General features: G+C 40.8%; 1 protein-coding gene across 4 annotated transcripts in view; it reads left to right on the top strand.

Annotated features, from left to right (window-relative positions):
• plch2a (phospholipase C, eta 2a) overlaps positions 1 to 15,114 on the top strand; it is a 153,391-nt gene that overhangs the window by 5,853 nt on the left and 132,424 nt on the right. For 3 of the 4 annotated variants that reach the window (XM_028411033.1, XM_028411035.1, XM_028411038.1), the window contains exon 2: positions 4,804 to 5,399. In XM_028411033.1, coding sequence (XP_028266834.1) covers positions 5,246 to 5,399 — 154 coding nt within the window. In that variant the 5' untranslated portion in view covers positions 4,804 to 5,245. Of the gene's footprint in view, positions 1 to 3,243; positions 3,424 to 4,803; positions 5,400 to 15,114 lie in introns of those variants that run through there. The other variant, XM_028411034.1, reaches the window with a different exon arrangement.

The following is a 15,114-nucleotide window of genomic DNA, read 5'->3' as shown; positions in this document are numbered from 1 at the left end:
GGAGCTCACAGAAACATCTAACATTATCCTAACATCAGAAATAAGAGTGAAACATACCAATATCCATAATATGGGTAAATAACGTAGTAAAAAGATTTTAATAATTGCAGAAGTAGTACAGATAAGTGTCTTTGCTGTTGGGTTTATTAGATTGTAACACTGATTTTAATTTTGAGTGAGTCCAGCTTCATAATAATAGACAGCCTCAGTTCAGACAGTTAAATAATCTCTGTTAATCTCCTCCTACTGGTGATATAGGGAAAAGCTCAGAGCCTATAGTCTAATGCTTGTATACAGGCTACTGGTGAATCAGCATACATGCTCCTAATAAATACCTGGCACATAGTCTGAGGTTGTTTGATTAACTAGAAAGCTAGCAAAAGGGAAATAAATCCTCCATCAGCGCATCATAAACTTTACATTTCCATTATGTCTTAAGTCTAAAAGTCTGATGCTGAAGCGGCTTCATCATAGTAGAATGATACTGACAGAGAAACTGGTACTGGGAAGTTCATCTCTGATCCCCCCCTTCATCACTGTCGCAATCAGGTTAGCTTGGTCATTATCGCTGCTAATGAGTGTCATGGAGCTAGGGTGAGGCCCGTCTGTGTGAGAGTAGCATTTAGTGCTGATACAGTGGGATGAATTACTGGATGAAAACATTTTACATACACAATAAAGATACAACCACAGGTGTGTGTGCTAGATATACAATATACACACATCATTTAAAATATTGCCTTATGTAATACAATGGAAAAGATTCATACTCTGGGGAGTATCACTGAAGATAGCATTTTGTTTGAACTAAATTGTGAACGTGTGCTTGGTGCTAGAGATAAGATCGGGGTGGCACCAGAACCACCACATTTGATGTTAATGTAACTGCCACAGCAGCACATTACACTTAGCAGGTGAAATTGTGTGTATTGAATGGATTCATTGTGTTGCGTGGTCAGAGCAGTCAGGTGGGGAACGTGGAAGAAAGAGCCATTGTGTTACCTAACTAACCCTAACCCTTTGATTATCAGCCTGTAACATCTGGCTAATATCAGTGTCCAGTAAACAAATACTCTGAGTGAGTAGCCACTTCAAGCTAAACAAACATACTCTGTAGATCTGATGATACGATAGTATCACTGAACATCCAGTGCGGGTGTGTCAGTGTCCCTCCTTCTCAGTGTGTAACAGCAACAAGCTGAAACACTCTCTGCAGAGCACTTACTCATCTTTTGTCAACACCATGGGCTCATTGTTTGAGCCGTGCAGATCTTAGTCATGACAGTTCTCTAAAACAGCAGCAGCTGTGATTGGACTGATGTCACATCCTTTATCCACAGGCTGTGCGGTACATGCGTGGTCGTACCTTTTACGAATGAATGTAAAAGCTTTCTCTCTCGGTAAGTTTAGTCAGGGCTGGTGTTGTGAAATGTAGATTAAGTGCATGACCGTGCTTGAGCTTGTCTCTGACTCGCTGTACTTAGCAACAAAAAGGGTGTTTACCTTTTCTTCCTGCCTTCTTTGTTCTGTTTGACAGGCATTACTCTTCTTAATAGCCTTGTTAAGCATGTAGTGCTGGTGTAGCTATCTGCAGCACAGCACATGTTGTAGTGTAGACATGCTGGAAGTGATAAAGAGTCCAGGCAGTTATAGCTACAGATTAACCTAAACCATCCAACACAGTCATATAATTTATTATAATCTATTACTTCTTAAACACCAACACAAATTGTCCCTGTGAAAGGACAGTGTGTCTATATGCATAAAAACATGTGCATGCAGTCATATTCAAAAGATGCTGCCTCTCTTTTGTTTTTGTTCATAAAACATCATGAAAAATCAGCTGATCATTGTGGGTCATCAGTCCTCCACCACCGTGCTTGACAGTGTGTATGAGGTGTTTCTGCTGAAATTCTGTGTTTGGTTTTCAGCAGACATGGTGGTGATCATTAAGACCAAACAAGTCCACTTTTGGTCTCATGTGTCCATAGGACATTGCTCCACAAGTGTTGTTCTTTGTTCAGATGCAGTCTAGTGAACCTCAGTCCTGCTTCCATGTGTTTTTTAGACAGAAGAGTCTTTCTCCTGGTAACCCTTCAAAAACAAACTGTACTGGTTCAGTCTTCTTCTAGTTGTGCTGTCACATTAACACTGAGCATGCTCAGTGAGGTCTGTAGGCTCTGACATGTAGTTCTTGGGTTTTTTGTGTTTCTGAATTTGCACCTGCTGCTGCTCACACTATTAAATTCCATGGAAGCAGTCAGGACTTAATCTCAACAAGAGACAACAGAGACTAGCTGGAGGCCATATTGTACTTAACATTCACAGAGAGATTTTTTCCAGTAGTTAGAATAAGGTAGAAGTGACCTGTTGTTTGACTTCAGGGGGTGCTTCAGCTGTCAAAACACAATTACGAAACAAGGCCATCTAAGCCCAATAGTGCAAATATTAAATAACCATCTAGTCAGTCCACCATCATTGTCTTGTCCTGGCATGTTTGTGTGGTGACCTAACCCTGAACACACCATCAATACGCATTTTGTTGCACTTTTCATGAATTTAACAAGAATGAACTTGGACTGCATGTCTTAACATAACAATGAAAACAGCGTTAACCTTAATGAAGGCTGGTTCATTCAGAATTCAACCAATTTACAAGCCTCACCTGATGTCTCTGTACTGGCTCTAAAGGAGTTCAGTAAGTCAACACAGTCACAGCAAATGAAAAACAAAGGTTTACACAGAAAATTCAATTAAAAACCTTTAATGCTTCAACTTCAAACATCCTCCTCGGATGTTCAATAAATTGACAATTCTAAGCATGGCCCCATTTATTAAGATGACAACTGGTGGCGTTAGATTGTTTTGTGTTGGTCTTGTGCTAAGGTAGCTTGTGAAACAAAGTTGTACAGACAGTGAAGGCCACACTTTTACACTGATGTTCCTAATTATTTTAAAGGACTTCCGAAGAAATCCTTCCATTGGAATTACCACACCACATTCCAGGTGTAGTCACCCCTCACCCACACACAGACACCCCCACCCCCCACCCCCTTGTGTCCAGGTGGAGTGTGTATAGCTTATTTGTGTTTGATGGAAACAGGTACAAGCCCAGACCTGCGTCTGTGGCAATCTGACCGCCAACCTTTCCTGAACAGTTCTCAACACGTCCTTCAGCCAGCCCACCACGTCTACCTAACCTCTGCCTGACTCCCCCGCCGCACATTGTACACAGACACAATGTTCACTTCATAGCACAGCGGTGGCTCACACAGACACACATGCACAACGTTAGAGCTTTCAACTCTAAAAAGCTGATCTGAAGGAGGCGTTCTCACTGAGAGGTAACTGTATGAGGTTTTATCCGATCCTTACGTGGGAGGAAGGAAGGAAGGCAAACAAAGGAGGTTTAAGGAAAGAGAGGTGAGTCTGAGGTGTGGTGTAACATGCCGGTAGCTGTCAGGATGCATGTGCGTTGACTGTTGGGTCTAAAACTGGAGCAGATTAACGTCTGGAAAATCAGCTTAAAATCTTTTATTGATATTTAAATATTTAATTACAGAATATTACTCATTCAATATTACTTACTTACTTTTTTGTATTTATTTTTATTCATATTTGTTTAACTTCTGCCTTCAGCTTTCATTTCTACTCAAAAAATATTTGTATTTATTTAATTCTAATTTAATGTTTGATATCTAACTATAACAGCATCACTCATGGAAACTGCAGTCAAGTAATTGAGCTTGAAATGATCTCATGAGTAACCTCTGTGGCAGTCTTCAGTCATTAGGGCCGGTCATACTATTTTTTCCTATTGGCTTTTTGTAAATTGTGGAGTCTGGCTGTATTACTATAATATCTTTTGAGGAGATGTCATGGAGGAAAAGTTCTGTTTATGATTTCTGTTATGTAATGGTTAAAGGGTTAGGCTGTCCACACAGGGTTAACGTAAGGTCAGGGTGAAGGTTTGGTCCTGATCTCACATGTTCTGTGTTAAATATAAACAGCAGGATTCACTGACATCTACTAATAACTTAAGTACTAAAGATATATTTTCAGTGCAGGAACTGAAAAAAATCTTTGTTTGTTTCTGAGGGTTCAGCAGGTTTAGGTATTATAGCTTTACCTATTGTCACAGCACTAGCTGAAACAGCAGGAGGAAATATGTCATAAATGTAGTTTTATGGTTATATGAAGATTAAAAAAGAAGAGATAGAAAGCAGTAAAGTAAGTAGTTTCCTCCTGGACTGTGAGAGGAACGTTCACTGAGGCTGTTCCTGTAAATGATCACATCCCACCTCATGCCTTCCCTGAGTCACTGTGGTTTAAAAGAAGCAACAAACAGGGCAGAGTCTGGGATGGATCTGAGTACACTTAATGATGGAGGATTAAAAAAACATAAATCAACATTATGCGAACACTGAAAGGTTTAATTAAAGGTCTGTTCCTGTAAGCAGGAACCGACTTCCTCCAGTGGTAAAAGGCATGTTATTATTATTCTCATATTTAAAACCTTTTTTTTCTTATGTCAGAGTAAGACTTTGAGAGAAACTAAAGGGTGACATACTTTTGTGCGTGTGGACAGATTTTCCTAGAGCGTGTGTAAGAAAAACTTCTAACCTCAGTAAGTTCCATGAACTCTCAGTGAAGGGCCCAAACACCCCAAAACTGAAATGGTTTACCATTATTTAAAATGACACAAATCCTACTCTGCTAACAGATTGTTCTCATGTGCTTGTTTTCATAAACAGCATCATCCCTCATGTGTCTCCCTCTCTGTGTTTTTCTGCTCTTCTGTAGGAGACACTGACAGCTTGGCCTGACTGTGATTTAGATGACTGCACATTTTTTGAGTGAAGGCCTGTGACGGATGTCAATCACCATAATCTGCTCTTGAGGAATGAGGCAGCGCAGTTTAGCTCCATAAGCCACTCAGCACCCATTAACTCTTACAGGGGCATGTCAAGCATCTTCTCTGGATATGTGTCTAGGAATCGTTTATCTCCCCTGTGACATCAGATTGGAATGTAATTTTTAACTTGGGACTGCACTGCGAACTTGACAGCTCAAGATAAGTCAGTCGCTGCCATCTGGATCTTCCCCTGTTGTCCGGTGCTGATCAATCTGAGGACCCCCTGAGGCCATTTCTGCTCCTTCATTCCAGGTTTACGGAAATATTTTTTACTTATTTTTGTGGGTTTATTTTTTTAAACCCCTGGCACTTGTCAACCACCTGTCAGACATGGAGTCTGTGGCAGCTAGGATGGCCATGGTGACTGACTCCCCCAATCCATCACTGAGGTCGAGGACGACTGTGACGACGGACGGTGACTCTGTCATGAGCAGCGGCAGTTTTCTCTGCAGCCACTTCCTCTCTGCCAACCTCATCTGTGTGGGTAAGTGTTTACCACTGTGACCCGGTGTGTCTGAGCTGGTGAGCGCTTGTGACTTGTGTGTGTCTTTACATTGTGGCATATGGCAAAAACTAAAGATTCTAAAAAAGACTCTGAAATGATCACTGAAAAGTCACAGTTTATTACAAGCAGCTGCATGGGGAGAAGCATGAACAGGTCTCCGCTGAGCTTAAAAGTGTCCTTCAACTCTTCAACTTCCACCAGGCATAGTGTGAGACATTGAGGCTGCAAACATACACATGTGGTCAGATTAGCTCTAACAATGCAGTATACAAGGCACACATAATATGATTCAGTATTTTTCCACCACACATTTCTGCTGTTTTACTTAAGGCCTGGCTGTATCTTGGTTGTAAGCTATTGTTGAAGGCTTTAATACAGAGTTCATAGTCTGACAGCATCACATACGGCAAAGCTAGCACTTTATTTTCCAATATATTGAATTGTGTTTTTGCATCACCTTAAGTCCTGCTGTTTCAGAAGCGGCCCTGCACTCTGGTCTACAAAAAATACACGCCAAGTCTGAAGTCAAGTTGAGGTTGGCGCAGCCAGACACACAAATGCAAATGCACCCCATGGGATCCCGACCTCAGAAATAGATGCCATGACACTGTGTAACATTGTTGCTATCAGGCAGTGGATCATATTGTAAAAAGGGGCAGGCATAATGTAACCATGGTAACTGAGATGCAATCTATATTTATGAGACTTGAGTTTTCTGGTTGAAAGTTGGGTGTAGTGATTGGGGCTTTACTAGTGTTGATGACCTTTTTCCACATGTTGGCCTATATGTGAGGCTGACCATGCATCCTATATACTGTATACTGTACTGAATGAATGGTATCGCCCCTCTGTGAGTGTGTAGTAGAGGACAAAGAGGGTTCGGAAAATAAATGGCTGTTGGAATGGTACTCTAGCCTATCTTTATGTAATAGAGTTCTAAATCTGCTGCTAAAGTCTACGTTTACTAAGCTACTTCCTTTTCAGTGGATGGACAAAAAAATCCAAAGGTTTTCTCGTGTCCAGGCCCTTCCAGATACGCTCTTCTATTCCTGATTGTTTTTCCTCTTCTCTAAATGCAGCTGATTGTAAACTCTGGTGTGTGTGTGTGTGCAACTCAAGTGTGTGTTTTGCATATTTCTCTCTGTGTCCTCTGCGGTCATGTGGAACAGAAGCTGCCACAGGGGTTAAATTCTCCTTACAAATATTGACGAAGCCTGAACTGCAGCTGAATACATTCTTTATGTAAAGGAAGCAACGTGTTCTCTCATTCAGAGAGCTGCTGTCAGGCACTGTGCTGGAACGACAGTTTGTAGGAATGATGTCTTATCATGTGCTTCACCAGTTAGTTGTTAGTTAGTCAGTTTAATGTAAAACAAAATGTGCTGTTTATATACAGTGCTAGAAAAGAGCAGCGAAGACACCAAGCGTTTTAACGTTAGCCAGAAAATAAACACTTGAGGTGTAAAATGACAAACCTTGCGTAAATTAAAGTATGTATATTTATTTATTATTTTGGTACTCTTCCCATGACACCCTCTGGGCCCAGTTTACACCTGACATGACCCTGCATCCTGGGTGATCTGGTCACAGCTGTACACACAGGTGTGAACACACCCAAGAGCCAATGGGAAGCAGAATGCTGCAAAGACAGACCTGTTTTGGCTGTTTTAGAAAACTAAATGGTTACTAAAATAAAAATCTCATGTTGTGTCTCTATGACAACAAGCATGCCTAATTTCCCGGTTACACTACCAATTCCACTTTATGATAATGATGCTAACTTGCAATTAGTCATTATCAGAACATTAGTGACATTTGTCACTTTTAAAAACCAAACTGAAACTGGCCTAAACAAATTAGGCTAAATGTTTTATGCACTTACTGGAATCTGTTAGTATCAGCTCTGCTGGTAAAGCTGCCGACAACAAGAATGTAATTAGGCAGTTTATTATGTAATCATAAAAATGACATTTTTAAACTGCATACATGTCAGCAACCAACCAATATGCAGTATTCCCACACCTTCCATGCTCCATACACACATCCATACAAATTCTATCCTTAGGGGGCTCCTGTATCTTCCTGTTTTACAGTCTCATGGTAGGATATGTGTTGTAGTGACAGACATTATGATGTGTCTGGATGCTTCCCAAAAGAGTTACATGTTTATTTGCATTGAGATCTGGTCACAAGGTGCCAGCTGTGTACCTGTATTACACAAGTTACATGTTACATGTAAAACTCTTATTTCTAACACACTATTAAAATGTTGTGTGTCTGCAGAAACGTTCTGTACTGCAGTCGAATCAAGAATGTTTTCGTGCCTCAGAAGCTGAATGCTGCTTAAATAATGAAATAATTGCAAAGGTCAAGGTAGTAGGGGGAGTCCGTCTCTGAACAGAGTGATTTTCTTGCTGTTGGAGTGGCTCGGCTTTATTCATCTGCATGGCTGAAAAGGACACAAATGTCGCTGTGCAGCATTCAGAAAGAACAACTCTATATCGAGGCCATCATCAGGTGAAAGAGGTAATATTCAGAGAAGTAATAAGTCTGTAAGAGAAAAATATTTCCGTGTCTAGTCATAACATATGCAAATAGTGAAGGGTTATTTACTCTTAGTATTCCACATCCTGACTTGTGCTCTGCAGGAATGTGCTCCTGATTAATGCATGTGAGGAATTCGGTGACTTCACCTGTGCTGAAAGGAAAATTAAGGCTTTGATTCACGTAGAAACTTTGTTTGGCTGCATGGATTATTGAAATACCTTTAATGCAGAGGCTGATGACTGAGATGCAGTCCTAATTAACTTGCTGCATTCAGACAGGAGAACGCTCAGGTCAAACTGTAAGTTGCAAGTCAGTCATCTGATTGCTTGTGGTGGTACACACAGAAATAGAAATAGAAAGAAAGAAATAGATGTTTTGGTGTCAAGTTCTATTTTTTTAGATTACAAAATCAACACATTACTACAGTACTGCTAATAAATACAATTACAAGCTAATGAGAAAATATACAAACAAAGCTACTGCTTTCAGCCTCAGTATATTGCTATACATACATACCCCAAGGGTCTTACTATATTAAATTATTTTGTATATTATATAATATATTTTTTAAATTATAACTGATACCAATAATCACCAGGTTTAGGATCCATTCCTCCTGGCTTTAGAAAGCACAGGAAACCATAATTTCCCCTCTTGTTGCCATGGTGACACACTGTAGATCAATTCTCCTCTGTCCTCAAGTTTGCACAAACTCAGTTTTGTGTCTTTGTGCAGACCCTGATCCTTAGGTCCCTTTTCATCTGTTACAGAAAGACAGAAAGTTTCAGTTTTGCTCAGGAAGCTGCTTGTTTATATCGTTTATTTCATCTTGAAGAGCAATGCTACAGAAAAGCTGTTTGATTCAGAAAACAACGTTATTTCACATCACTTCTGGCCAAAACAACTGTTGGTAATGTATTGTCTGTCATCGCTCAATTATGGAATGAAAGTTTGAAAACAACAAAAGCATAAGAGTATAAGAGGACAGACTGGGGATGCTGTGGTCCTATAATGCTGCAGCCAGGAGTCTGGTGTGTGTGTGTCCCAACACTGTTGCTTTCAACACCACTAACTCTTTTGACTGTTAGGTTTCATTTGCATATTGCAGGCTTTACTCACCGTTGGGGTTGGATATTAAAAACTACTGGTTGAGATTAGGCTTAAACAGGGTTATAGGTTGGCTAAGGACAATGGTTTGTCTTTCATACACATCTTTTCTCTGCTGCTGCCATGATGGTGTGTCCATGTGTTAAAATGACACATCACACACTCACAATATGTTGTAATAACTTGCTAAATGACTTTGTGTTATTCATCATGTTCGTTACCAGGCTGAGTGAATGGTATCACTACTGTCCAACATCGCTGACTCTTTATACTTTATATACTTTTCTTCTCAACAACTTCGATGCTTGTTCTCGGGTTGCTTTGTTCACTGTACATCCCCAGAGAGCACACACCATAAGAAGAGTGGCACGTCCCTGCTTAGCTGGTGACCCATTTCCACTGAGCTGCCAGGGTCGGCTGCACTGCATAGAAAATCAGCTCTGCAGAAGTGTTCAGCACGCCGTAATTCACCAGCTTTTCTCACCAGGATCTGTTCTCTGTCACTTAAAGATGCAGTTTGAAATCAAGATTCTCCAAAGTGGGAGCAGAGCCGAGGTAGCCTCTGAATCATGATGTGCTGTGCTAAAGTGATTATAACAGTCATTAAAACATTACCCCCAGCTTTATTTCTGTGCGTACAGTCCATTTAAATTCATGGAGAAAACTTTCCAATGTTAGATTGAGAAGCTGGCTTGTGTGTGGGTGCTCTGTGTTTTGTCTTGTCCAAATGCATTCATTTAGCATCTTACCATATAAAAACCCATCAATATGTTTGCTTCAGAAGTGTAGGGTATGTCACCTGTCACCTGTAGGCTTCCGCAGAGTTCCCGTGAGAGGCTCCAACCTTCACAATTTTTGCGAGTGGAACTGAGACTAGGGGGCATAAAAGCACTTGTCACTCACCCATTCGTATTTTAAGTCTTAATATAATTAAAGTACGGTAAGTAAGGTAGAAAAAAAACATACAGTGATCACAAAAAGGTAACTTTTAACAGGCTGTAAGCATGTTTATCTTTGCTGTAAAGTTGGCTCCATTTTAACATGGAGGTCTGTGACGATTGACTCACTTTCGGAGCTAACCCCTAGAGGCTGCATGGTGAACAGCAAATTCACACAAAAAAAACACTTCTCAGCCCTGCAGGTTGCTGCTTGCTTTGCATGCTAACATTGATAAAAACACAAATACAGAACAAAGAAGTCTGAAGCATAGTGACTTCTTCCTCTTTATTAAGATAGATGTATTATATATTGTACTTTTAAAGACATTGGGCCAAATAGAGACAATGTCATAATGCTAGAAATTTGGCCAGAATGCCACTAACAGGACATCTTTTTAAAGGGCCAAGCCCCTCCCACCATGCAGTCCTAGACGCACAAATCCAGCTTAAAAACACACTGGAAAAAGCACTAACACACTGAGAAGGTTTCTCAGGTTTCCATGCAGGCTTTCATGTGTCTTGCACTGAGGAGAGGCTTCAGTCGGGCCACTTAAAGCCCCGACTGGTGGAGGGCTGCAGTGATGGTTGACTTTCTACAACTTTCTCCCATCTGCCGACTGCATCTCTGGAGCTCAGCCACAGTGATCTTTGGGTTCTTCTTTACCTCTCTCACCAAGGCTCTTCTTCCCGATAGCTCAGTTTGGCCAGCAGCCAAATCGGGTTCTGGTCATCCCAAACATCTTCCTTCATCTTAATCAAGTCCACTCAGTATCATCGAACACAGCTGGACTCAGATGAAGGTGTAGAACCATCTGAAGGATGATCAGAAGAAATGGACGCACCTGAGTTCAATATATGAGAGTAACGGTCTTTATTGTGTATGTTAGTGTAATTTATGGTCATTTATTAAATACTCCAAAATACATGTCAGCGTCTCAAAACTCTGAAAGATGTTCAGAAACATGGCAGCGAACGAGTGTTTCCAGACAGATGGAGTGAGTGAATTGTGTGTGTGTGTGTTTGTGTGTATGTGTGTGTGTGTGTGAGAGAGAGAGAGAGAGAGAGAATTATGCATAGAGGGGCAGGCTGCAGGTGTTTAAAGTGGGTTGGAAAAACAGTTGCTGTGTTTACCTAAAGCTCCAACCCTTCAATTTAGTCTCGGCTGCCTTCAGATGTAATTAAAATCCATCTGCCGAGTCCCAGTGTGGATGGGGAGATGTCAATCAAAATGCTTAAACAGTTTGGTGTGTGTGATGAAGTAGTAATATGGATAAGTGTGATGAAACTGATGCACATTTTAATAAAGTTAAGCAGCATTTAAAGTACTTTCTTTTCCTCTTCTTTTGATATCAAACTCAATCCCATCCTGACATTTTAGTTTTTTCTAATTTCCAGTCTTTTGATGATCATCAGCTAGAGTTAGTATTTAATAAGTCCTTTTGATGTGGGCATTATGCTTCAAAATAAAAAGCATCATTTGTCTGTTTTCAAACATATTGTATAACTAATTAACACAGTAAAGATGATTTAATTATGAGATGGAATTTTTAATGAACAATTTTCTTATTTATTCTTTACTGTTGATTGATATGGCTAAATGAAAGGTGTGTGATACACATATTCATGTTCATTCCGAGCACAACCAGCTGTGCACTCTCCGGAAATGACAACGGCAACATCTGGCTGCCTAATGCACTGCTGCACCTTGGTATGTTGCCATCCCTTTATCATGTAGTATCACTTGATTCAGGCTTATATTGGCTTTAAAAGTAGAGAATGGGAGATCATCTCTATCATCATCTTTCACTCTACAACATACACAGCCAGAGGGGGGCAGTGCAGGCCCCATGTACTATACACACATTTGCAGCATGATTTTCTACAAAGAGAATCTAAGCCTTCATTAAGTCATTGTCTAAGTAAAGCTAATCATCACAATGTTGAGGTCCAAGGCCAATGAGCTCAGATCCTCACTGTTTGATCCACGCTGGAAAACAGTCCATTCCTAGCAACGCCTGATGAGGGGTTTTGATGAATTGTGTAGATGTGTACTAATGATGAGGGAAAAAAAGAACAAAGTGCAGTGATGTATGTTTTTCTTTACACAGCTTTACTTTTATGTTTCTCTGCGGAAAGGGATGGGGGGGCTGCAATGTGTGCAGTGCCATGTTATGTTTAGACATTGAAACTACTTGGTCAGGTTTAGACATTAAACACTGTCACATTTTAATACAATGACACAACAAATGTGACATAGATCCCCTGAAGGGGTAGCAAAGGTTTTGTTGTCCGATATGCTTCTAAAGGTAAACATACATAATGCTCCTTAAAGATAAATTCTCTGGTGGTATTCATCCATTCATCCATATAATATGCATTTTTTCTTCTTTCTTCTTCTTTCTACAGTACCGCACATGTTTGTAGTGATCAGTAGTCAGGTCCCTGGTGCCCCAAAGGATATCTCTCTCTCTTTACCTCCGCTCTCATTATCTATCCAAAGCAATTAGCACCAATAGCACCTCTGGCTAGCTCGGGTACAACTGCTGCCATTTAACAACTGTCACACGCTAGGATAATGAATAATGTAGCACGCAATGATGGCACAATATCCTTATGTGCATAACATGGAACCAGTGGTGGAGAGGTGTGAGGTGATGCTGAGGCTATAGGGAGGGATAATAAAGAGGATATCATGCAATATTGAAGAGCATGCTGGGTGAGGAAGGGGCTCATGAAGGTCTTACTTACATACATAACAGACTCTGGGGATTTTTTTCTTTTTTTTTTTTACCAGTGGAGCATGTCATGTGTGTATTATTTGTGATTGTCTGCATTTAATTATTAATACACTTCACCTTCACCGTGTGAGGCGTTTTCTGTAACATTACCCAAATGAATGTGAAATAAGTATAAGATTCATGTGATAGCTGCTGGTGGCTGTACAGATATTGTATAGCACCATGATGCCCCATTTGCTTGTATCCGTCAAGTATGATGGATGTATGTTGACCTGGTGAATGTAGAACTCATACTGCAGCATCGGTGGCCCCTCTATTTTAGTCTGACTTCCCCTGCTCTACCTTCCCTGTCACATTGAGTTGGTTATGCGCTCCCTCCCCCCCAGAGACATCGTTGTGGTGCGTGCACAGAGTTGATGGGTAGTGTGTGATGCAGTCCATTAAGTCATTCCTACTTCCTGTATTATCGCTGATTACTGTGGCCACAACGCCTCTTGGGTGCTGGGTGACGCTCCGTGTCCTTTTCAGGTGGTTAATGATTCTTATCTATTCAGGATGGGACGCAGATCATAGCATCTTCTAAAGACTCCCAGCCCTGAAGCCATTACGCTGAGTAAAATTCCTTATGATATTACTCTCTATTGCAGTTATGACAGTGATGCTTGGTTTAATAAAAGACCTGTGTCAACCTCAGGTATTAGCAAAACAGTAATTATATCAGTCTCTTTGTAATGGTGTCTGAGAATTCTATATAAAAAAAACGTCTATGTCTATTTCATGTCAGTCACAGCTAATAAATCATCAGTAGGTGTGGGAAGGCATTAAAGTGTTTTTGCTACTAATGCAATATGTGCACCAGTTCTGGACTGTGCCAATATTTGCCTTTAATATTTTCCATTGGTAAAGCCTTGGTGCACTAATGTTGCCTGTTTGCCCTTCCAGACCTCTGATTGTCATGTTATTAAAATTTTGTCACCCCTTTTATGCTAAATCCTCACCTCATTTAACTGAGCTCATTACAATCTGAAATCGGGCATTGACTTATCAAACAGTGGGTGACCACACGATAATGTCTGTCCACTGATGACAAATGGAAGGAGTGGATCGCTTGAACACACACAAAGCGTAACCCTTAGTGCACAATACCACAGGACATAAATCCTAAACCACATTGTTGGTGTATCACAGGTTGCCAAGCAACCCTCAGCACACACACAACATAAATGCACAAACCTGACTTACGCTACAATGACAGATCATTAGGGGTTGGCAGCTTTATGTCAGCCACCTTAAGCTGTGGTGATAGAGGGCCACCGCAAAAATATTTCAGCTGTGTTTCAGCACACTGAAGCTAGTCCTCCAAGATGTTATATCATGCTGTGCATTATTTCACTACTGACTAAAAAATTGCCAGGAGCTGCAGTTCCTCTAGTGTCCACAAAAACCGATTCACTGGCAAAATGAAATATCAGCTTCAGCCAAAAAGATTGAGTTATCTTTACACTCTACTCTGTGCGATTTTTAATCAATCTGATAAGACCATTGCATGACACTATGAGATGTGAATCTAATAAACTTTGGTATGACGCCAAGTTTGATGGGTGCACATTGTACGATGACCATTTACTGAATCGCAGGCGATCACAGGTTGCGACGTACGTCAACGTGCGAGAAGGAGGAGGCCGTGGACACAAGGTGACAGGCTGTAGCAGCTGTCACACTGTTCTATCCTAAATTTCTGACATTGCTAAAATTTTATCTGAGCTTATATTTGGTCGCAAGATGCTAACAACGGCCATCGTGGAACCTGTCTCACAGTGCGACGTAAGCCACCGTCTTAGAGCTACGCACAAAGATATCGCCATGATTCTCCTATGATGGTTGTCTTTCATCTGGGACAGCCCAAAATTGCACAGTGTAAACCGGTCATTAGAGTTGCTTCCTGCTCATTGTACCTCTGCATTGGCCATGGTATTGCATTGCAAAATTAATAACAATGCTTTCATACCTTTTACATGAGCAACCTTATGTCGGTGAAGTCCACCCACTGCCTGTGGACCCTGAAGCACCAAAGTGCACCAAAGCTAAATGTAGAGAAAAATTCAACTTATAGGACTTAAGGGTTGCCTTTACACCATAGCCAGGATCATGGCCTTTGTATTGGAGTTAATTTTTTTAGGCATCATCTTCTTTTCTTCTTGTCACCTGGAGCAAAGAGAAAGACTGCAAAGTTAGAAAAGTTAGGTCAGATGTGAAATATGAAACGGGGGCAAGAGAACAAGAGAGAAAGTGAGACAGTCAAAGAGAGGGGATGTCTGCAGTCTTCTCTGTAGGCCTGGAGGGGATGCACAGCATCTGCAACTG

This window comes from Parambassis ranga, chromosome 7 (genome assembly GCF_900634625.1).
Source record: "Parambassis ranga chromosome 7, fParRan2.1, whole genome shotgun sequence".
NCBI lineage: Eukaryota > Metazoa > Chordata > Actinopteri > Ambassidae > Parambassis > Parambassis ranga.
Note: the sequence above shows the minus strand (reverse complement) of the source record. Positions and strands in the feature narration are given on the sequence as shown.